The 25,373-nt window shown below is 43.3% G+C and overlaps 1 protein-coding gene across 1 annotated transcript in view; it reads left to right on the forward strand.

Annotated features, from left to right (window-relative positions):
• The first annotated feature begins 2,024 nt into the window (after window positions 1–2,024).
• acer2 (alkaline ceramidase 2) overlaps window positions 2,025–25,373 on the forward strand; it is a 104,410-nt gene continuing 81,061 nt past the window's right edge. The window contains exons 1-3 of the mRNA XM_070856712.1: window positions 2,025–2,360; window positions 4,909–5,023; window positions 16,882–17,023. Coding sequence (XP_070712813.1) covers window positions 2,259–2,360; window positions 4,909–5,023; window positions 16,882–17,023 — 359 coding nt within the window. The 5' untranslated portion in view covers window positions 2,025–2,258. The remainder of the gene's footprint in view (window positions 2,361–4,908; window positions 5,024–16,881; window positions 17,024–25,373) is intronic.

The raw sequence follows: 25,373 nt of genomic DNA on the forward strand, positions 1-25,373 counted from the left end.
AGGATGAGAGGGGATCTCATAGAAACGTATAAGATTCTGACGGAACTGGACAGGTTTGATACGGGAAGAATGTTCCCGATGTTGGGGAAGTCCAGAACCAGGAGACACAGTCTAAGGATAAGGGATAAGCCATTTAGGACTGAGATGAGGAGAAACTTCTTTACTCAGAGAGTTGTTACCCTGTGGAATTCTCTACCGTAGAGAGTTGTTGATGCCAGTTCATTGGATATATTCAAGAGGGTTTTAGATATGGCCCTTACGGCTAAAGGGATCAAGGGGTATGGAGAGAAAGCGAGAAAGGGGTACTGAAGGAATAATCAGCCATGATCTTATCGAATGGTGGTGCAGGCTCGAAGGGCCGAATGGCCAACTCCTGCACCTATTTTCTATGTTTCCATATTTCATTTTCAACAATTGGATGGAGCCAGCAGCGGGATCGGGTCCCGACATGGCCACTGCCCGCAGTGGACTTGCCAAGGTAAAGAAAATTGCGGCCTAGGTCTCTGTTTCAGTCACTATCTTTGGTTTCACTAAACTCTGTAAAAAAGTTCCACTTACACTCTGTCCTAAATCTCTTACATTTAATCTTATATCTATGTCCCTTCATTTTAAATACCTCAACTGGAGGAAACAGTCTGTTTTAACTACTCTGCCCATCTCTTTCGAATACCTAATCATCTGTAATCTCTGTTTTAACAAATACAGCTCCAAATTTTCAAGTCTTTCTTTATATTTAAAATTCCTCACACTAGATGGCATCCTAGTGCATCTGCACCCTCTCGATTGCTTCAAGATCCTTTCTATTGTGAGGGGCTAAAAGCTGCACACAGTATTCCAACTGTGGGCATACTAAGGTTTTATATAGATTCACCATTACATCTTGACTTTTATGTTCAAAACCTCTTGCCATAACACCTAGACTCCATTAGCTTTTCAAATAAGATTTTTATGACCTTAATTTTGCTCCTTTTCCTTTTAAGCTGCAAATATGTTGTCCTACATATTGTTCCTCATCATCATAGGCAGTCCCTCGAAATCGAGGAAGACTTGCTTCCACCCTCAAAGTGAGTTCTCAGGTGACTGTACAATCCAATGCAGGAATTACAGTCTCTGTCACAGCTGGAACAGACAGTCGTTGAGGGAAAGGGTGGGTGGGGAGTTTGGTTTGCCGTATGCTCCTTCCGCTGCCTGCGCTTGTTTTCAGCATGCTCTTGGCAACAAGACGCGAGGTGCTCAGCGCCCTCCCAGATGTTCTTCCTCCACTTAGGGCGGTCTTTGACCAGGGATTCCCAGGTGTCGATGGGGATGTTGCACTTTATCTATATCTTATCTCATACCTACATCTTCACTGCATTGAAATCAGGACTCAATGCAGTCTCCCAACTCAATCTTCTTCAGAACCGCAAATGGAACTTCTTACAACTTTCAGTTTTTCCTTCCTCTTACACTCTTCAGAATTTTAAACCTAGTTTTGGTATTAATTCATTGCTATTTCCGGGTTTAACCTGTCCGTGTACACTTTTAAACCGTAGTGATGTTCCCCATCATGTGCATTATCTCTTCAACTTGGTTTCTCAATTAAAAAGAATGTATCACCCACCATGAATACAAGCTCATGAAAAACGATCTTCAGTTTATTACCGGGAAATTACAGCAGGTAGATACTACATATAAAACAAGAGATAATGCAGGAGAGGTGGACAGATGAAGGCTGTTTAAGGGAGGGTGTTATGCCGACACACGAAGCCAGATGATGGTGTTACTGTATATCGTTGCTGTATGGTTTCAACCTTTTTCGTCCCAAGCAGCGTTTGCTGTTTTCGTGGGGAAAGTGGAGCCCATTTCCAGCCAGGAAGAGCAGAGAGGCGGCCAGGCGGCTCAGTACCCAGCAGAGGGGAGATTGAGGGAGAGAGAGGCGAGCCTGGGGGTCTGAGCAGCTGATCGAACTGAGCAACTTGAGCGATCTCAAGGAGAGAGGCGCCGTCACATTGAGCCAGCACAGCATGATTCACGCGAAGGGAAACCCGGGGTCAGGAAAAACAAAACAAAAAACCCTGAGTGATATTGCAGGAAAAGCGAGAGAAATAGCTCATTACTGAGCCTGCTACTGAGCGCTGAAGGGTTCATGTAAACATTGTTCGGCTGCTGAGGCTGAGTCTGCAGAGAGTGTGAGGAGAGGGACGGGTCGAAGCGATCGCCGACGCGTTGGAGCTTTTAACTAGAAATAAATATTATATATCTAAATAAAAAGTAAAACTATGAGCAGATTTTGGAACCAGTTGCAGGCTGGCAGCTCTGAAGTGGACTGGTGTGAAGGGAATTACTTGATCGTCTCAAACATTGCTGAATTTTACAACACGGTTTGTATCAGGTTTTAGTTTCTTTTTAAAAATAGGGGTTTTTATTTTGCATTGAGGCGAAATAAGATTTTGTTTTTATTCTTTACGAAATTGAAATCAATGAGGATTGAGCGGGGGCCGCCGATATGTGAAGTCTAACGGGGGGGGAGACTTCCTAGAGTAGAGGTTTTGATGTTTTGGTCAATGCGAAAGTCTGTGTCGCACATTGTGAGTGGGGACAAAATCTTGCTCACTCAATGAACAATTCGTGCTGCAGACTCTTGTCCTCTGCTCCAGGCATTTGTGTAACAGGATGAAGCTGTGAGCTTCTTGACACCTGGACATCCTAAAGCGTGCCCACAATGATGTCGTTTTTGGTGTAAGTCTTTCTAAAATAAACTTTATCTTGCATTTTCTTATAATGACTCTAGGCGTGCTCCCTAGTGACGAGTGAGTGCTGTTGATCTGCTTCGGGACTGTGCGAAGAGATGCGTTCCAGGCCGTTTGACAGCTCAGGGAGGGCTCCTTCTCGCACCAACAACCCGACCTCCAGCCCCAACCCTTCACACATCCTTTAGATCTTTTCCTTCCTGCTTTTCAAAAAAAACTTTCCTGGTCTTCATTTTCTTCATCGTTCCACCGTTTGCCCGTCTCCAACACTCACATTCTTATCTCTTTTTTAAATCTTTCTTCAAAATTACTAGACTTTTAATGCAATTCAGACAGTTAAAGACAGGGCCTCTGTGCGTTCAGCTGCATCGCGGCGGATACTTCTTCACATTTCCGTGTAATATTTATACAATGCTTCAGTTTGATTATAGCCAGTATTTCTAAGCTGTGTGTTGATGCTTCTGGCTGTGTTCGAAGTTACTGTGCGTGGCTGGCTGGCTGATAGGGGTCATGTCTGGGTCCACTTTTGCTCTTGGTGTATATGATCTGGACTTGGGTATAAGGAACACAATCTTAAAGTTTGCTGGTGACTCAAAAGTCGAAGGTATTGGCAACAATAAGGAGGACTTCAAAAAAAAAATCAGGACGACTTAGATGGGTTAGCAGAATGGGCAGACAGGTTGTAGATGCAATGAAATGTGGATAAATGTGAGGTATTTTTTGTGGGGGGAGAAAGAAACAAGGATTGGGGGTAAACACTTAATGGAAAGACACTGAAGGTGTGGATAAATAGCGAGACCTGGGTTCAATTATTCCGTTTCTTCAAAGTGGAAGTGCAGGTGCACTAATACCATAAAAAGGCCAATTTGAGGTTTTAAAAATAGAGGCATGGAGGACATTTGTAAAGAAGTAATGATACATTTATACAAATCATTGGTTAGGTGAGAGAGTACTGTATGCAGTTTAAATTTAATGTGGAGCCTGGAGGAGCAGGGCCACTGCTGGCAACTATTCATCTCCGCTGCCCCCGCACATACCTTAGGCCAGCATCCCAGTAACCCCCCCCCCCCCCTTCACTGGCGAGCTGCCTTTGGAGCCGCGACTGGTGTCCATAGCTTGCCAGTATTTTAACAATGAGGCCGAAGGACCAATTTCATCAGGCGTGTGCAATGCATGATGCCCAAGGATTGTGCCCTGCTTCAGGGATGATCCAATTGCTAGGCCCATAGGTGACGAAAAAAGAATTTAGAACCAATATTGAAATTCTTCATGCAAAGCATGTTTTGCACAGAGAATGGTCTTTTAGGTCATGATATGGAGGCAAAAACCTTAAAAACATAGGAGCTGGAGTAGGCCATATGGCTCCTCCAGCCAGCTCCGCTATTCAATAAGATCATGGCTGATCTTTGACCTCAACTCCACTTTCCCACCCAATCTCCATATCCCTTAATTCTCCTAGAGCCCAGAAATCTATCTATCTCAGCCCTGAATATGCTCAACAATCCACAGCCCTTTGGGGTAGAGAATTCCAATGATGCACAACCCTCTGAGTGAAAAAATTCCTCCTCCTATTCAGTCTTAAATGGCCGACCTCTTACCTTGAGACAATGCCCCCCTAATTCTAAACTCTCCAGCCAGGGGAAACAACCTCTCAGCTTCTATCCTGTCAATCCCCATCAAAATCTTACATGTTTCAATGAGATCGTCTCTCATTCTTCTAAACTTCAGAGAGTATAGGCCCAGTCTACTCATTCTCCCCTCAGAGGACAACCTTCTCATCCCAGGAATTAAATTTAGTGAACCTAAAGTACATAAGACACAGATGGATGCCGTAACAAAGGGACTTGTTGGTTTTACTACATGGATGGGTTAAATAGCATTTTGTCGCAATACTTATCTTGTGATTTTGTGTGTTAACCACAATTATATAGATTATGTGGCTCAAATATATATTATTTGATGGGACATTTGTGATTTAGCCATTAGTACCATAGTACAATTTTTCAAAGATTTTCTGTTCTCCAATAAGGTCTGTCCTTGGAACAATTATCTGGCAATTTTCTGACTGCTGCTTGCTTTTTCAAGTCCAATTTTGTGTTTTAATTTCATTATCATATTGAGTTAATTGTGTTTGTATTATTTACATACCATACATATATCTTTAACTTTTATTTTGCAGATCAGCAATGTTTTATTTTTTGTGTTGCCACCTATATGCATGTACTTATTTCGACAATATGCAACATGTTTCAACAGTGGGATATATCTAATTTGGACTCTGCTTGTTGTTGTAGGTAAGTTGTATTGTTTCAGTCGTATTACTGAAGTGTTTTTTCTAAAAAAGGCTGGTTGGCTACTTCATGGATCAGTGAACATGTGGAATTGTAAATAGTTTCAGTTACTGTATTGTTAACTGTTAAAGATTTTATCACAAAGTGAATTAATGTGATCAAGCAAAACTTGCAGTAGTCTACTAAATTGTTACAAACTACATGGTCATAAAATATGCACTTTTCTACATCAACTTTGTTTTTAAAACCATGCTGATGCATTTTACTTTATGTTGAGGCTTTATCAACAGTTTCATCAAGTATATTGTTTTTTCCATGTATTGTATTCTTGGTCCCCAGTAGATTTGCTTATAAATATCAGTTTGTAAATGATTCCATCCTTCTTTGTATCAATATTACGGAGAGGGGAGAAAAAAGACTTCACTAAAAGTAATATAATCATCTCTGCCATTGGCTCAGTGAGTCTATCCATTGAGCAGCTGAACCATACAGATCCGGAAGGTGCCAGGTTTGATATTCTGTCTGTGCTTGATTCAGCTGGGGTGGTGGTAGGTATGCCCTAATTAGCCACAGTACTCATCGGCTAGGGAAGGGAACATTGGCCAAGATTCCTACTCCTAATCTCTATCCAATCATCCCTAATGGAGGTGCATGTGTGAACAGCAACAATAACGTACTTAATTTTCCATGTAATAAACATCGAAAGGCACTTCACAAGAACTAAAAGAGGTAATGGAGAGAAATTATGTGAGGTGATCTTAAAGATGGGGTAAAAGAGGTGGGTTATGAGAGGCATATTTCAGAATTACTTTTTACAGTTTCAATCAAAGTTTGCATCATCATCCATTCCCTTTGATGCTGACTGCAGAAATCTAGAACACAAAACTTACCAGATCAGAATTAAGATTTGCAGCCAAAATAGAGAAATACAAAACCCCATTTCTTTTATTCAAAAATTAGTCCCAGAGATGGGTATGCATTTGATGTGTGACACCTATGGCACATACAGATCACAGTGTACATGCTGACACATGGAAGCGATGCCGGTGCATCTTGGCACCCAATTTTTGGTTGGCAACAATAGGAACTTTGGTAGAGGAGAGTTGGCAAAGTCAAAGAAAATAATTTTTTAATGCTCCACTAAATTAAAAACGCAGTGGAATTCATGACAATAATTGATCATTTTAATCTTTACAAACTTTCTAGCTGACTCATTTTTGCCATATCTGTATCATTTAGTTGAATCAAGAGCTAAGGGACTGGAGCAGGTAGTGGAGAGAAATTATGGGCCCAAATTTCCCCAACCCTTTTTTCGGCGCACTCTCCCGAGATGCGTCGACTTTGTGTGCTGGAAACGGCGCTGAAAAACTTACTCACGATTCTGGCCGCTCTGCTGTGTGTCCTGGGTCCTGGCGCGGTGCCCCTCGTGGAGTGGGGGGCGGAGCTACAGCCCTGCGTTGAAAACAGTGCCGGCAGCTGTGCGCGTGCGCAGTAGAGCGGTCGCGCATGCACAGTAGCTCCATCCTAAGGAAACAGTTGAGGCTAGCTCATTGAATGTATTCAAGTCACAGATAGATAGATTTTTAACCAATAAGGGAATTAAGGGTTACGGGGAGCGGGCGGGTAAGTGGAACTGAGTCCACGGAGAGATCAGCCATGATCTTGTTGAATGGCGGAGCAGGCTCGAGGGGCTAGATGGCCTACTCCTGTTCCTAATTCTTATGTTCTTATGTTCTTATTATGATTGTAATGATGATGCCTGCAGAACATGTCCAGCCCCTATCCCAGGCCGAATGGCCTGCCGTACAGGCCAGCCGCTGAGGGCTGCAAGAAACACGTCGGTGCGACTGAGTTTTGATCGGGGCGAGAGAGAGGCGGACAGGTTGGTCATCTTTAGCTGCAGTCTAGTGGTTTGGACCGAGGATAGCTTGTCGTGTAGTGACGTCGCTTGCCATGCTGGGCTGGCTTTACGTTCGTTTGGTTGGGTGCCGATTTGCCAAAGAGTCTCTGCAGTGCTGTGTGTTGCGCTGGACCTCGGTGTCCTTCCACACGTAGCCGCCTGGCTCTAGCACACTTGCCGACCGCTGAGCGTGTGCCCAAGTCAGTCCCCGTATGTCTCGCCGCCATCGCTGCTGCCTGCTTTTATCCTCTGACACGCAGCCACTGCTTCTGGCCTCTCTCTCTCTCTCTCTCTCTCTCTCTCTCTCTCTCTCTCTCTCTCTCTCACTCCGATGTCGCCTGTCCCTCTGGCGCTCTCTCTCGCTCTCTCTGAATCAGGACTGCAGAACAGTGTGAGCTGAGCCCAGGTTCCAGCGCACTCGTGCACCCACCCCACGTCCATCCGCCTGTACTAGCCCGCCCGGGTTGGCCTTGAGGACAGCAGTGTGCATGTTGTTGAGCTGGAGATGCCGGCCGGCGCCGATATAATACCTTTCTGCCTATAATCTACAACCCCAGGGCTGAACTTGGGCGTGTCAGCCTTTCTCTGAACTCCTTTCGGGGCTAAATGGAGTTGTCTGCGGTTCCTCACGCGAGGGAACCAAAGCCCCATGCCTCTGCCAGGTTTCAGGCTGCCGTTTTTAAAGCCTGAGCAAAAACCCGAAAAATGGGCAGAAAAATCCCTGCCCGAAAAGGGTTGAAAGTCAGTGGGGCGGCAGTCGCGTTTTCCCTCCCCTATTCCAGGCCGAAGGGACTCCCGCACGACCAGCCTCTGCCCAGTTTAGTTGAAGGTAGGATTTACTTCAGCTCTTTATTTGTTAATTTAATTATTTACTTCAGTTCTTTATTTTTTATTGAATGGTTATTACGGCTTGTGCTTTATTTGGTGCTTGGCGGTGCTTGAAATGTTGTTACTTGCACCGATTCCTTAACTGTAAGTAAGGTCTTTCTGTGCGGACAAAAGTGGACACATACACTGTCCTAAGTTAGTTTAGTACAACTTTTTTCTGGCCAAATTAGCATAAATGGTGTAAGTGGCTGGGAATGCCTCATTTTGATTAAAAAAAGTGACCTAACAAAAAACCTAACTAACTCACTTACACTGGCGCAAATTAAATGGCCATATTTGCAACTAAAAAGATACGCCAGAAAAATCAAGTTGCACCAAAAAAAACGGTGCAACTCATGGGGAAATTTGGGCCCTTTATGAGGTGACCATAAAGGTGGGGGTAAAAGAGATAGGTTCTGAGAAGGCATATTTCAAATGTGGAAGTTGAACTAATGCTCCAAATCCCGTTTACTCTCCAATAATATTCTCTAGCAAAAATCAAATACATCTGTATTTTAAATTTGTCGCAGAAAGAATATTTTAATTGTGATATATTAATATAGTGTGATAGTTGATGTACGGCGGAGTCAGTAACACAAGGGAGCCTGAGTAACATCTGTTTCCCATAGCATTAGTGAAGCTATTATTTGTCTGACATGGTAATGATGCATTTATATTTCGGGGCTGGATTTGATGGTCCTCATTGGCTGCGTGTGGCTATGGGCTGTAGTTTGGATGCCTCTGTTCTACTGCACCATTGTAATATTATTCTTTGAATGAATTTTCCAATTTAGTGCTCGTTTGTCCCAAATTAGGTGCAGGTTTGCACTGTTGGCCATGCCCACAAGAACCCATTGACTCATGGAGACTTAACTAACCCATTTGACATACTGCCCATAAAAGTCAACAAATGGGAGAGTTTCATCTCATCATTCTGGGTTTAATTTGGACCCATTGTAATTACAGCCAAATACAATCTATCCATATGTGTTCTTCCACTGGATAACCTGAACTCTGTAGTCTAGAGACTATGTCCAGTTGCTTTGGAGGCAGTTCAGAGAAGGTTCACTCGGTTGATTCCGGGGATGAGGGGGTTGACTTATGAGGAAAGGTTGAGTGAGTTGGGCCTCTACTCATTGGAATTCAGAAGAATGAGAGGTGATCTTATCGAAATGTATAAGATTATGACGGGGCTTGACAAGGTGAATGCAGAGAGGATGTTTCCGCTGATGGGGGAGACTAGAACTAGAAAGCATGATCTTAGAATAAGGGGCTACCCATTTAAAACAGAAATGAGGAGAAATTTCTTTTCCCAGAGGGTTATAAATCTGTGGAATTCACTGCCTCAGGGAGCTGTAGAAGCTGGGACATTGAATAAATTTAAGACAGAAATAGACAGTTTCTTAAATGATAAGGGGATAAGGGGTTATGGGGAGCGGGGGGGGAAGTGGAGCTGAGTCCATGATCAGATCAGCCATGATCTTATTGAATGGCGGAGCAGGCTCGAGGTGCCATATGGCCTACTCCTGTTCCTATTTCTTATGTTCTTATGTTCTTATGTAGTACCCCCAATGCTGCCATGACTGAGGCCAGCTAACTTAGCACTAAGCATGGATTTCTTTTCCAAATAACCCAGCGTTATATTACTCAGTGCATTTATCCACTGAGTTATCTTAGGTTTTAATAGAAAATGTAGGATTAAGAGAACTTAAAGGAGTAAGGCAAAGAAAGCATGTTAGCACAGTTTCTGTAGGGTTTAGCGACATGATGGAACCTGAAGGAACCTTAAGTACCTGAAGGAAAAGAATATGCAGGACGACGGGGAAAGGGCGGGGGAGTGGGACTAGCTGAAGTGCTCTTGCAGGGAGCAGGCACGGGCTCGATGGGCCGAATGGCCTCCTTCTGTGCTGTAACCATTCTATGATTCTATGTGAGTGACACACACTCCAAACAATACATTGGCCCTGAATTCGTGGCCCCTATGGGCGCGTATGAGGCCCACACGCGCTCGTAGGGCCTCCGCAAGTTCCAGGTTTAGGCATGCGAAGCGCATGTGCCTAAACCTGGAACTTGTGATCTGTCAAGAATCCTATTAACAGATTGCACACATCCAAAAGTAAAGGGCCTCCGTGGGTGGAGAATTGGGCTATTTGCCCAACTTCTGTCCTGCGAATGCCCTTGAAATTCTTACGACGGATAAAAGCAGGCATAAGGACTGTTTTTATCAGCTAAAGACTTTTAAAGGACAGAAAAATAAATTTTTTTCAATAATTTAAGCATTTAAAATCATGTTAAATAAGGTAAGTTTATTTTTAGACCATTTAAAATATGTAAATATCTTTTGCAAAAATTACATTTTTGTTTTAAATAATGTGATGTTTAAAATATATATATTCCGTGTTTGTATGCTCTTAAGGGTATTCGCATTCATACTTATGATGATTCCGTACATACAGAACTCACCACAGGTATGAATGGGAGTACCCCTAGTTTGATTGCCTGGTCTGGCCCACATGATTCCAGGGACGCGTGCGAAGCGCCTATGTCTCTGGAATATGTGGGCTTCTACGCAGGCCTTTGCATAGAGGCCCAGGACTGCAAGTCTCTGAATCTCCTGGCCCACCAGGTATATTCATCAAAATCTTTCAGGTCAGAGGCATCTGCCCGCGGGAAGCCTCCAACCGCAATTTCTGGGCCATTACAATATCTGTACTGATGAAAAGTAGAGGCAGATACATGCAGTGAATAGGTGAGAAGCATAAAATCTCCCTTGATATGGCTCAAGTGTAATTGATAATAGTGAGTGGAGGGTTATGAGCACATCCAGTGTGATGTATCTCTGCACTGCTTGTAAATAATTTCCTATCTTTGTTTTGTCTGCTTGTAGAGCTCGATTTTCTTATTTTTAAAGTTTCATCATTTGGGACCCTGCTTTTATGCTTCATTGAAGTCGGTATGGATACTGGGAATGTCTGATTATGGGTGTGGAGTCATTTGATAAAGCTACAGCTCTTAGTGTACATGGATAAGTATTCAGTCAGAAGAATAGGGAGCCAGTAAATTCTGTTGTTGTGGCAGCAGCCATCTGCTCCCACAATAATATGAAGAGGCTTAATGGATTTTAAAGCGTGTGATTTATTCGTCTGAATGGTTCCATATAAGGAAGTTTTTGAAATCTTGTGATGAAATCCATCGGTTGATAATTTTATTGAAATAGCCAGTGTGTGTTTTGCTAACATTATTAGTAGGAGAACTTATGTGTCCCCTGTGGTAACTTATGCCTGTTGGAAGTCTTATTGCTGTAGGAGTTCTGCTCAGATGATAGACTGGTAGCAAGTTTGTTTTACAGACACACAGTCAACCAATAGATTTATGTTTCTTTTTCTTGTGAATATGTTTCTGATTTTTTTAAATATTAAAATATATCATGTATTTGTAATGTCCTTGAATCAAGTTGGCAACCAGGTATCACTGCCATGACACGCAACAGAAATAGAAACAGGAATTGTGCAAAGACCTTGTATTAAAGTGAATATTGTTTCAAGATTTATTCCCTGAACTCATGTTCAGTCCTATGAGTATAATTCAGTTTGGAAAACAATCCTGCACCCTATCCCAATGAGATTTTGTTTAATCCGAGGCAGAAGTAACACAAAATGTACAGACACACAAAACAGCTTCATACTGAAGTCACAGCAAGGCTAGCTGCCGCTATGATAAACGTTAACTATGCTCTTTATGAAGTAGTCTTAGATTGATTTATCTGCGTGTGACAAACTTGTCTCACAAGTAGAGAAGAATTAGTTTTGTACTTGACACGGTGCACTTTACTTAACTGATTGGGTGGATGTGTCTTTGTGTGTACTAACTTAATTCAGAGATCCCAGCTTAAACCACATGTTAATGTATGATCCCAGTCGCCATAGCAGTGTGAAATTTCAAATTCTTTTTCGAATACAGCCACCTAAGAACAATCGTTCTATCTGTAAAACAAACAATCAAATGAATAATTGAAATGAAAATGAAGGAGAAACAAGAGAAAATCTAATACAGAAAGTACACAGAGAAATGAAATAAATAAGAATGGCACAAAATGAAATCTTCAGGGGAAAAAAGGGGGTTGATTGCAAGAAACGGTAAAATAAAAGATGATGTGGAGATGGGGAACAAATCAGGGTTTGTTTAAAAGATATTGCAACAGATGGAGAAATTGGGCCATGCTATTGTATTAAATTAGTAATTGGCTTGAGTTCTAATGAACACTTTGACGAGCAAATGAAATATGTGCTTTTTAGAGTTTTACAATTTCCTTCCTCTCCTTTTCTCCTTACTGAAGTATGGTTTCTTAGGTGCCAGGTGACCTTCAGAACTTATTCAAGTAGTCATAATTGATGTCTGTGCCTTCACAGAAAGTGTCAGCAGATTTTTTTGGCTTCAGGGGGAATGACAGCCATGCTTGATTGTTCCCTTATCTGATGTATCGACATGTGATTTTCCAGCAGACGTTGCAAGATAGTGTTGCAGGATAAGAACAAGAAACCTACCTAAACTTTATTCTATAATAAAAACAGAAAATGCTGGAAATCTCAGCGGGTCAGGCAGCATCTGTGGAGAGAAAAACAGAGTTAACGTTTCAGGTCGATAACCCTTCGTCAGAACTGGTGAATGTTCGAAAAGAACAGATTCTTAAGGAGTACTGAAAGGAGGGAGGGGAAGACAGGAGAGATTAGGGAGACAAAAGGGATGATTGGCCGACTTGAAATGGTAATGGCAGAAATTAGAAAAAGGTTAGTCTAGATAAGGTGTGAATGGCAGAATAATGACCAGAGAGAAAAAAATTACATAAGATCGGAGCGGAGGGCGGGGGGGGGGGGGGGGGGGGGGAAAGGGAACCAAATATGGGCAGAGGTCATGGTCAGAAATTGTTGAACTCGATGTTGAGCCCAGAAGGCTGTAAAATGCCTAAACGAAAGATGAGGTGCTGTTCCTCAAGCTTACGTTGAGTTTCATTGGAACAGTATAGGAGGCCGAGGACAGAGATGTCAGAGTGGGAGTGGAGCAGTGAATTAAAGTGACAGGCGACTAGAAGCTCAAGGTCACGCTTACATACTGAACAGAGGGTATTCCACAAAACAGTTACCCAATCTGCATTTGCTCTCCCCAATGTAAAGTTTATTTTTGACCTAAGGGTGATGAGGCCAATTGTCGCACCAATACTCTTGTCACAGCTGATATAAGTTAACTTAGCATAGACTGCAGATCAAATTTGAGGCCTTCTTGGACAATGGGGGGAATTTTAACGCTTCACCACAATGGGAGAGTCAGGGGAGGAATTAAATTGGCAAATATGTGAAACCCGAACTCAACCCATCGTAAATGCACCTACTTCCATTTTAACCATGGCGGGTTTGGGGGCATCCGAGTAACTCACTCTGTAAAGGCGGTTCCGTAATTATAATATGTTAATGAAGCTCTGTTCCTTAGATTTCGACAATTATTTGAATTTAACCCTGGCTGACCGGAGTTCCCAGGATTTGGGAAACTAGGCAGCTAAAGGAAGGCGGGGGTAGCTGGCTGCATCAGATAAGTGCTTTTTAGAGCACTGCTTGTGGGCCAGGAGGAGCAGGAGTATTTCTCCCGGCCCCTCAAGCAAATTATCTGCCACGATTGACCGACCCCCACCCCCCACAACGATCTTTGCCGATCCCCCCTCCCTCCTGATTGCCACTGCGACTTTCCCCACAAACCTTCAATGTTTCCGACTTTCTGCCTTCCTACTCAGCAGCTGGACAACCTCCCAATCTGGTCAACTGCTGGATGGGAAACGGAATAAAAAAGCTATAATTAGATCAGGTCGTTAAATTCGGCAGGATCTCCACATTCCCTGTTCCCGCACTCCCCCCTGCTGTGCAAACACGATCTCCCTCTCCCATGTAAAAATCCAGGCCTTTGCTTGTTTGATACTCACTAGATAATCTCGTTGAGCCATTGGGGTAGCTTGGTGTTTTTATTTTAGCCTGCTATAGCATTTTTCACACGCATAGATTTAGTTTGGAATAACCGTTCAAGCGTATAGTACAAGATAAGGTTAGGTTGTTGGGCCCTCGAGTGATACAACATGCATTGATTTTGCGAATTCCCACACAATGAGCTCCAAATAATGAGGTATGGAGAGGAGGCACATAGTAGAAAAGAGATGTATAATTTGACTTTGACAGACGTCTTTCAGTATCCAAATAGTTAACTTCCTGATATGTAAAAATGAGTGGAAAACCAGTCTGACATCTTTGTGATTCTTCACCTTATAATGATAGGGGTTTCAAATAAGATGTTCAGGGCCACTTGTAGCCGCCCCGGAAATCAGTCATTGGCAGCTCCTGATTTTGCGTCCAACTGTTCTAGATAATTCCATTATTTGACTACGCCATTACAACTTTAAACTAAACCAAAGGGAAAGCATTCGCTTGGTCGGTGTAAGTACACTCTAGTGAAGAAAAGGAATAAAAGTTGTAAAATTGACTAAATTATTTACAGTATGACTTGTATTAAAATCCTTACATTGTAAATGCCAATTCTATCCTTAGTTATTTACCTCATAACTCTAGGATTTTAGTTATACATCTCACCTAGAGAAGGTGGACTTTACTTTTGCCCATTCATGTTGGATGCAAAATATTCTAAATATTCCTTCCTCTTGTTTTGATCCAAACCTTAAATATTGGTTTCTGTCTTATTTTGTCGTCATTGTAAAGCTATTTAAATTATCTCTCAGCCTTTTATTAATTTGCTATGTCTCTAATTATTAGATTATACCATTGGAATGTTGTGCCTCCTTTCAACAGGGAAGGGGAAATATGGAGCTATTCCATTTATACTGCTGACAATTCAGTGCGTTTTCACAAATGTACCGCCTTCAATTGTCTCCAGGTCCTGCTTTGTCAGAGCAGTTTTAAGTTGGCGTTGGAGGTCCTCTGCGGAAGCAACATAAACATCCCAACCTGTGAAATCGGTGGTGCATTTTTTGGGGTTCTTCAAACTGCTCTCAGATTCTGCAACCTGCCTACCAAACTTCTAAACCTGTGCCGTAGATTCCACTGTTTGCACTAAGCCAAGGCAGTTAAGAAAAAGTATTAACACCTAAAATTGTAGTTTAAAAAAAAAATCAACTGTCAACCAGGTCTTCAATTCCATGGGCTTCAACTTTAGTTAACAGTCTCTTATGCGGGACTTTATCAAATACCTTATGGAAGTCCATATAAAAAACATCCACAGACATTCCCCTGTCCACTACTTTAGTCACCTCCTCAAAAACTTAAATCAGATCTGTAAGGTATGATGTACCTTTCACAAATCCATGCTGGCTCTGATCAACTGAAATTTTTCGCCGTGTTCAGTCACCTTATCCTTAATTATAGACTCTAGTAATTTCCTGACAACATATGTTAGGCTGATTGGTCTCTCTTGCCATTCTTAAATAGCAGAGTGACATGCACCATTTTCCAATCTAAAGGAACAGTTCCTGAATTGAGAAAAGTTTGGAAGATTATAGTTAGGGCATCTGCAATGTCCTCACCTACTTCCTTTAAAACCCTGGGATGGAAACCATCAGGTCCTGGGCATTTGTCACTGGTGCCATTATTTTCTTCATTTATTTTACCTACTTTAATTTTATTCAGACCCTGTCCCTGATCCAATATTAGTTTCCTTGGGATTTCCGGCATGCTATACTCTTCCTCTTTTGTAAATACTGACTCAAAGTAATTATTCAATATGTCTGCCATTTCCTTATTATCATTGACAATATCACTGTTTCAGTTTTTAAGGGGCCAACATTGCTTCTGACTATCCTCTTTTTCCTAATATAATTGTAAAAATTCTTTGTGTTGATTTTGATATCCCTCACACATTTCTTTTCATATTCCCTTTTTGTAGCTCTTGCCTCCATTTTTCAGTCCTGACAAAGGAAAGGACATTTTATGAAATTATGAAATTACACTCCTGGCGAGGAGCCTCACCACCAAGAACATTTATCAAAAATTCGGGCACACGGTCCCCATGATTTACTGCTAATTAAAATTTAAAAAACTTTCACTCATGTTTTCTTTTTTCAGATGCTAACTTGTTTCGTATATCGAAATACTTGTCCTTTTTTTACCAACACTGTGTAACCAGCACATTGCATCAATGTTAAATTGGGCAGGGAAATTCCTTCCTATTGAACTGCAATTCTTGCAACCACTCCGAAGAAGGAGAATATTATTTATTAAAACATTAAAATCAATTAATGTTACAGATAGGGACTCATTCAGTTAAACTCTTAAGGACTGTGTTTAAAATAACCTCTTCATTTTAGAGACTCTGGTCAAATTATTTGAAAGGAATTACTTTCAGGCTCTATTATACCTTGTCCCTTATTATAAATCAAATATGCTATAGACATCTAAACAATTCCTGGCAAATTTATTGTACTTCCCCAATTCCTTAGCTGAGATGGGGAAACTAGACAATGTGGGATTCAAATCTGCACCTCTCATGCTGTAATTTAGTAATTGTACTAAATTAACTAGTTATTAAAGTTCTAAATATGTTATTTCATACAACTTTTCTGGACATGAGATAAAGGATGTACATCAACTTCCTCTCAGATGATCACAAGCCTCCCTAGATTTGCTGTTAAGGCTTGACGTCATCTGATGCACTTGATTAAATTGTAGTCTTGTAATTCACTCCCAGCTTTTAATTCTGTATATGCCGATGTGCCCAGCAGCATTCCAAAATCAAATAAACATCACTTTCCATTTGTTTCAAAGGACAGCATTGATGATTAAACCTTACATTCTCAGATTTATGCGGTTTCTCAAACCATCTACGTGGACCCTTGAATCGAGAGTAGTAATCAAGACAAATTGACTTGAAATAGACTGCGGCTGTGTTTTCAAGAAAAGTAATTGAATGAGAAATGGAATTGTTATTAACATGCCTGAAGTATACTGTTTCCAAGCTGTCGTAGTACACAAGCCAATGATGTACTTCAACCCACCAAATTATTGCTGCCTGTAATTAGCCAGAAACCTGTCAATTTTCTGCCTTTCAGGTATCGGTTCTGTTTACTTTCATGCAACTTTGAGCTTCCTCGGTCAGATGCTGGATGAGCTAGCAATCCTTTGGGTTTTAATGTGCGCCCTGGCCATGTGGTTCCCCAGACGATATTTACCACGGATTTTTCGACGAGACAGGTAAGGCTGGACCGAAAGTTATTAAATTACATATTCCATATTGTCAGCTCAAAGCTGCAAAAATAATTTCTTGCATTAATGACCCATCAGAAAAGCTTGTGTGTGGTAAGGATATATTTATTTATGCATTTTGTTAAAAGTACATTATGAATCAAAATGTAGCTTGAGAACCCATTAAAAGTTGTATGAAAGATCTTGTAAATTGTGTTCTCAAGTAAAACCTGTACTGGCATCTCCTTTTACACCCCTTAAGACTTCAACATTTTAAAGTGACATAGGGCTGGATTTTCCGGGGGGTCAGCGGGTGCAATCGGTGGTGGATCGGGTGGGAAAGTTATTATTTTCCCAGCGGGTCGGGACCCCGCTGTGAACCCACCAACACGCGCCTATCCCTAATGTCGGGTCTGTCAGTGCTGAGCAGACCTGGCACTCAGCGGCGAGGGACCCAGTTCAGGTCATTATGAGCTTGATTAGAGATGATTAAGAACACATTTGAGCTCACCTTTTGATTTTACATGCTCGCCCACAGGGTCCTCGCTGCTCAGGGACCATGGTTGTTAAGCTGAAGCGGAAGTTCAGTGGCCATTGAATCAGCTGTTGAGTTACAACTTCAAATGTAAAGTAAAAGCTCCCACCTTACAGAGATATTTTCCCTCAGCTACAATCTCTTCCTCAATGCATTTCCACAACAGATTCACCAAGCTGCCAGTCTTTACACAAGTCTCCATCCAGTCTGACCTCATTACCTCTCTCACCATTGACAGATCGCTTCTGTTATCTCTACTTCAGCTGCCATCTATTCCATCAGCATGGATGCCCTTTATACTCTCTCACCTTGGTCCTCAGAATCCCACCACGATCAGCCCCAACATCAGCAGCACCAGGCACACCAGCAGCACCAACAACACCAACCTTCTCTGCAATCACCTGATGTTGCACAGGACACACAGCATCAGCACCCGAGCATATTGCTGCCCGGGAGGCCAGGAAGGCCTCACCATGGCCAGATTGTCTTCACTTGACGCTATACACCCTGGCTTCCACATGATGTGCCAGGTTGGCACCACCCTACACCAACACCATAAAGCATCCAAACAATGTCCTAGCCATTCCATTTACACTCATGACCATTGTAGGGGTACTGTTATGTCTCACCATTCACTGCAACTCACTAAGCCACTTCCAAATGTGTACACAAATCTGTCCAAGAAGTGTTGAAAATAAAAATTTCAATGTTTGACAACACCTTAACATAAACTTTACATGAACATTGGCTAAAAGACCCTTCAATAAAGAGGGTGAGTGCGAGGAGTGACTAGTGAGATGGGGATGTGATAATGAAGATAGAGAGAGGGGGAGTGAGTAAGGATACGTTGGTGTGAATAAGGATGTGCAGGGGTAGGTTAGGGAAGGCAGAGTGATGAGGATGTGATGAGTGGCACAGCAGGATGAGGTTGAGTGTGGCTTTGCAGAAACATTTCGTGAACTACTGGGATCTTTGAAAGGTTTGCGCCACTGCAGTCAGGTCCTCCCGATGACATCCCTGCTTGTGCCCTCCTGTACAATATGCAACCGGGTTGTGTTGGTGTCCTGGGGAAGTTTTTTCCGCCCATGGGAAGGGAAGAAACCCTCCCTGTGTACTCTGACTTCCTCGATAAACATATGGAGATAAACGCCGGGCGCAGGAAGTCCCACCCTGAGTTGTTTACTGCCCCCAATCGGGGCGCTGGGGAATTTCTCCCCCAGAGTGTTTCCACTCGTGGGGAAGAGCAAACTAAGAGCAATATAATATAGTCACCAAGAAATCAGATCGGGAATTCAAAAGAAAATTCTTTACCCAGAGAGTGGTGAGAATGTGGAACTTGCTACCATAGTGAGTGCTTGAAGTGAATAGTATAGATGCATTTAAGAGGAGATCTGACGAGACAGTGGAGTAAGTTCTCGATAACTAGATAAGCATATGAGGGAGAAGGGAATAGAGGGTTTTGCTGGTAGAGTTAGATGAGGAAAGACGGGAGAATGCTCGAGTGGAGCATAAATGCCAGCATGGACTGGTTGGGCTGATTGGCCTGTTTCTGTGCTGTATATCCCTTCATAATTAAAAAAAAACCTCAATTTAATCTCCTTTTAGCTGCGTTTGTCCCGTCAAAATAGTCCCAATGGGAGAAATTTTAACCCCCAAAAATAGGTGTGTTGGGATTGGGTGAGAGGTTAAAGTGTTAAAAAAATTACCAACCCACCCACTTTTAACAGAGGCTGGACGGGGGAACGGGCAGATAACCCGCTCCCAGGAGGAAGTCGTCCACTTAAATATTATACTGAGGCTGCATGCCTCACATTTAACCACCATTTCAAATTTAACACTGGGCGGTCAAGTTTCTCACACCTCGGCGAACCCCCTAGCTAAAGTAAGGTGAAGACTGCTGGATCCAGTGTCCCTGCCTCTCTCAAGCACCGCTATCGTACCCTGCGACGAGGCCTCCGATCCCCCCACCGGCCCCCAATCACATTCCTCGGCACCCCCCTCTGGTCCTCTGGCTTCCAAGTCTCAACCACCCACCACCTCCTCGATGCTCCTCCGGCTCCCAAGTCGTCCACTGCCCCCCTCCACCCAATCCCGCACTCCCTCTTCTCTGTGGCTTAGTGCCGCAAGCCTACCCGCCCACAGCCAGCCAGCCTCTTTAACTGGCTGGCTGCGGGTGGGAAACAGAGCTTTGAAATGCTAATCAGGCCCTGCTGTTAAATTCGCAGGTCCTGCGGGAAACCCGTTCTCCTGGGTTTACAGACAGCTTTCTAGCCCCTGCGCTCCCAACCTACCTCCAGATAAAAATTCCGGCCAATGTCTCAAGTCTGTCCTCATTATTGTATCACCACAACAAAACTTGCATTTATATAGCATCTTTAACATAGGAAAACATCCCTAGGCACTTCATAGGAACATAATGGACAGAAATTGACACTGAGCCAAAGGTAATATTAGGAGAAGTGATTAAAAGCTCAAAGAGGTTTAAAGGAGGGTCTTAAAGGAGGAGAGAGGTAGTGCGGTGGAAAGGTTTATGGAGGGGATTTCAGAATTTAGGCCGAGATGGCTGAGGGCGTGACCGCCAATGATGGGGTGATAGGAATGGGGGTGCACAATAGTCCAGTCGGAAGAACGCAGAGTTCCTGCAGGGTTGTAGGGTTGAAGGAGGTTATTGAGGTAGGGAAGGGAAAGACCATGGAGGACACTGAACACAACCTTAAGAAATTTAAAGTTGGTGGACCAGGAGCCAATGGAGGTCAGCGAGCAGAAGGATGATGGGAGAACGGGACTTGCTGCAGGTTAGGATATAGACAGCGGAGTTTTGGATGAGCTCAAATGTATAGAGAGTGGAAGATGGGAGGCTAGCCAGGAGAATATTTGAATAATCAAGTCAGGAGGTAACAAAAGCATGGATGAGGGTTTCAGCAGCAGATGAGCTGAGGCAAGGTCAGAGATAGGTGATATTACGGAGTTGGATGTAGCCCGTCTTTGTGATGGAGGGGATATGGAGTTGGAAGCTCAGCTCAGGGTTAAATAGGACACCATGGTTGTGAACAGTCTGGTTCATCCTGAGAAACTTGCCAGAGAGGGATAGGATCGGTTGCAAGGGAATGGAATTTGTGACGGGGACCGAAGACAATGGCTTCAGTCTTCCTGATATTTAACTGATGGAAATTGCTGCTCATCCAGGACTGGAGGTCGGACAAGCAGGCTGACAACACAGAGCAAGTGGAGGGGTTGAGAAAGGTAGTGGTGATGTAGAGCTGGTGTTGTCAAAGTACATGTGGAACCTGATGTTATGTCTTCAGATGTTGTCATCGAGGGGCAGCATGTAGATCAGAAATAAAAGAAAGAAAGAAATACTGGCATTTATATAGCACCTTTCATGATCTCCTGATGTCCTAAAACACTTTACAGCCACTGAAGTACTTTTGAAGTGTAGTCACTGTTATAATCTAGCAAACACAGCAGCCAATTTGTGCACAGCAAACTCCCACAAACAGCAATGTGATAATGACTAGATAGTCTTTCTTTTCGTGAAGTTGATTGAAAGTTAAATATTGTCCAGGACACTGCATAACTCCCCTGTTCTTTGATATAGTGCCATGGGATCTTTTCTATCTACCTGAGAGAGCAGACGGGGTCTCGGTTTAACGTCTCATCCGAAAGGGAATCGAAACTGTATGCTCTCTGTTTTTATTTTGTTATCCCCATCTCAGATCAGATTCCGTAGCTAGGACATTTTGTCAAGGATACTGCTTACTCTCTTTGTTTAGTGACCGTTGCTAGGATCAGGGGGGAGAAGTTGGCCTGGTTTATGCCTCCCGTTAGTACCTGCGGTGGTGATAATGGGGCGCCATGGGGTTACTGACCGGGCGTGGCAAAATCACCTGCGCCCGCGAGCTTCCCTGGCGGTTTAGCACTGATGCTAACACTTACCGCCTCGCTCTCTTGCGCCCCGGAGATCGTGATGCTATCTGGTGCGCAGCAACGTGCTACTGCCCCGGATACGATATTCGCTCCCGCCCCTTGTAGTATCACCGGGTGTCAACAACGGCAGTTGCAGGAGATGTTGTCACCTCGGCTGGCTGCTTGGGGAGCTCTGACTAAAGGCAGTGATGGTCAGGTAGGGCAATTTTTAAAAACCTCTGGTGCCTCCAGACTTCCTTAGCCCCCCGTGATTGCTCAGCCCTGCACTCTCTTAGAGTGCTTGGGGCAGCTATGCACGTAGCGCAGTTGCCGTGGCCCAATACAGACAGCAAGAAAACTCATTCACTCCTGCATTGGCCCTTCCCTTTAAGGGAGGGAAGGAGCCTGTACAGACACCAGCGTTGCATTGCTCAGTGCTCTGATGATACCGCCCCTCTCATTCCCTTTAGCGCTGTAAGGAAAGTAGTAGTGTTTGATTTAGCGCTCCACTTCCCTCTTGGAGCGCTAAAGTGGAAGTTCCCGTCAGCTGCCAATCGTTTTCGCCTGGCAACACTTTTGCACTCCCTGAAAAGTTATCGCAATTCTAGCCCCAAGAGTTTTAAGTCATTGTAATGAATGCAAACAACCAATCAATAAGAAAGTAAATCTAAAATTTCTAATTAAATTTGTAAGTCTATCAATTTATAATTCAATCTTTAAAAAGTTCCGCAACAGCTGCCCATGGAATTTCATTAACTGACTTTGTTTTGGTAAACATAGTGCAGTAAAATGAGATTATAGACTTATTGTGGTAGTTATAAAATAAAACACTCTTATTCATTGCCTATCGATAGATTTGATTAAACTTTTGGATTGTTTAAAACTTTTATCCTGCAGGAATGGAAAATTAATGAAGAGGGATAGGAAATGGTAGTTTAAAGTGTAAATATGCACTTCTGGTGGCTCAGTGGACAAATGTACTATCCAGTAATGAGTAAAAACAGGAAATGCTGGAAATACTTTGTATGTCTCTCGGCATCTGTTAAGGGACCTGCTGCGTATTTGTATAGATATTGGCAAACTTGTTTTGTACTTGCAGCAGTTCCAGATTTTTTTTCAGATTTCCACGATTTGCTGTATTTTTCTTCCTTTTTTTATTTGCTGAGTGTGGAACTGAACAATATTAGAGTGTCGAAACATCAACCATAATGAATTGCTAATCACTATCCAGCAGCCTCCATTGGGAAGTGCATGTGTATAGGTGATGACATGATCTGTTTTGACTGCGATGTGACACACAGTTGGGCAGCTTGCTGACGCTGCCTGGCTAAGTTTTTACATGAATCATGGCCATTTGGGTGAGATTCAGAGGATGCCTAATACATATGGAATCATACCCTGGAATGAATCAGTGACTTCAGGAAAGGGGCAAAGAGGGGTGAAAAATAAACAGCAATTATGAGATGCTGCATTACATACATTCTGTAGTGTTCAATATATGTTGCTGAGTTAAATACCAGTCTCCTGTGTGTTACTCACCAGTATATCAGGGACCTATGCTGCAAGTACACTGATCTTGCTACAGCATAAGTGCAACACTGCTTTTCTCATTGCTATTGGTCCAGAATTTGTGGTCTGGATGACGGCAAACTGGCAGTGTTCGCGTAGAGGAAGAAAACATGGAACAAGAAATTTGGGTCACTAGCTATTCATACCTGGGAGCCGAAATTGCCCCCCTCCTTAAGGTCCAATACTGTCTCTAAGAGGCGCTAATGGGGCGGTAAGGCTTTTCCGACCTGAGGCATGCGGATGGGTTAACCCATCAGAAATTGCCCCCCAGGCTGGGGTCGGCGACCCCGATGGCTTTTCCCAGCGGGAAGTTGCCAGTGGTTGGGCGGCACGTCTGCCCTTAAAGGGGAGGAAGCTCCACCGCAGCTGCCATTTTATTTTAATTATCTGCACGACAATGGCAACCACGGGTTTGGCTGGGCCACCAATAGGCAGCCTGGCACCCCCCTCTTGGGTACCGGGCCGCTGGCCCAGCCGAAGCCCTCCCTGGACATTTGTCCACTGAGCCACCAGAAGTGCATATAGTGGGTGCCACTAAAGTGGCTGCAGAGCTCGCAGCGGCCCTCCCCTTTAACAGAAGGAGAGGGATGTTGCTACACATCAGCACAACGCGGCATGTCCACGTCACTCTGACGTGATCAGCAGAGCGCTGATCACACCGCCCGCCTTCCGCCCCGCTCCTGACCCACTTCCGCCCGAAACACTGCCTCAACGAAATCACAGAGGAAAAGAGGGCAAAATCCCAATCCATGGATTGGGGCAGAAAATAATCATTTAATTCGAATTGTGCGCCCCGTTTAGGGCGGAGGGCAATTTCGGCCCCTTGATTTTTAAAATCACACAGGTAGATTATATTGTGGGTAGAACCTATAGCTGCAGTAAAGGGTGAATTGGAGTCTGAAAGGAAACTGCACAGATTCCTTTAACAATAACAGTTTTTTTCATGTTAACAGTAAGTGAGCTTGGTAACAGCTGTAAATTAATTAGATATTTTATTTGCTTCACAAATGAAACACTTTCCCATAGTAAGTACCGTCATTGATGATAAAAGGAGCTCGAAGCTTCTGTCCTAGGCTGAATGGTGATCTGATTGAGGTGCTAAAGATGATTAAAGGAGTTGATAGGATAGTTCGAGAGAAATGATTTCATCTGGTCGGGGAATCCAGAACAAGGGGCATAACCTTAAAATTAGCGCTAGGTCTTTCAGGGATGATGACAGGAAGCATTTCTTCACATAATCTGGAAATCTGGAACATGCTCCCCAAAGAGCTATTGAGGCTAGGTTAATTTCAAAACTGAAATTGGTAGATTTTTGTTCGGCAAGGGTATTGAGGGTTACAGAACCAAGGCCGGTAGATGGAGTTAAGAAACAGATCAACCACGATCTAATTGAATGATGGATTAGGCTCAAGGAGCTGATTGTTTACTCCTGTTCCTATTTCCTATATTTACTTTCAGTTTTGTTTTTTTGGTGTTTGCAGTACAAGTGAAGAGCAGGAAATTAAATCTGGAGCAGATAAACTAAGGGCGAGAAATTCCATGACGCTAAGTTTAGAAAAGTAGAAAAAGTAATGCCAGGCGCTAATAATTCTCTCCTGCTGGGAAATTCAGCTTTAGCTCTCCAAGAGGGAAGTGGAGCGCTACCCATTTCTCATAGGGCGCTAAAGTCCGAGAGCGGGCCGGTAGAGGCAGAGCGCTGAACAATTTTGAATGCATTACTAACGGCATCAGACGCTGCCTCCCTTGCTTAAAGGGAAGGGCCAATGATGGTGCACAACCTACATGTAGGTAGTTCTCCGTTGCAAGACGACCTGCGTGACTGCCATTACAGCCCAAAACACTCACAAAGTGGAGGGCTTCGATATCTTGCAGCAAAGAAATATCAAAAATTTTGAGCAGGCACCAGACTGGTACAAATAATAAAGTTTGGCCTACCTGAAAACAATTCCCTTTATTTAGCACTCCCCAAGCAACCAACCAAGTTGACAACGCCTCCTCTTCCTGCCGTTGTTCACACCTAGCGATACAGCAAGGGGCGTGAGGCAATTTCACATCCGGGGTGATAACGGGCCGCTGTGCACTTTATGACGTCACGAACTGCGAGGTGCTAGAGGCTCAGGCGGTAAGAATTAGTTCCAGTGCTAAACCAGCATTGAAGTTTGCGGGCGTCGCTGCATTCGCCGCACCCGATCGCTAACCCCTTAGCGTCCCGTTGGCGGCCCCCCAGGCACTAGCAGGAGGTGTTAAGCAGTCGATTTTCTCCCCCTAAAAATGTAATTAGCAACAGTCTTGTAAAGGCAGAATAAGTTGATGCAACTTTATAGGTTGTTTAAAGCATGCAGTTTGCAT

The sequence above is a fragment of the Pristiophorus japonicus genome, chromosome 1 (assembly GCF_044704955.1).
Source record: "Pristiophorus japonicus isolate sPriJap1 chromosome 1, sPriJap1.hap1, whole genome shotgun sequence".
NCBI lineage: Eukaryota > Metazoa > Chordata > Chondrichthyes > Pristiophoridae > Pristiophorus > Pristiophorus japonicus.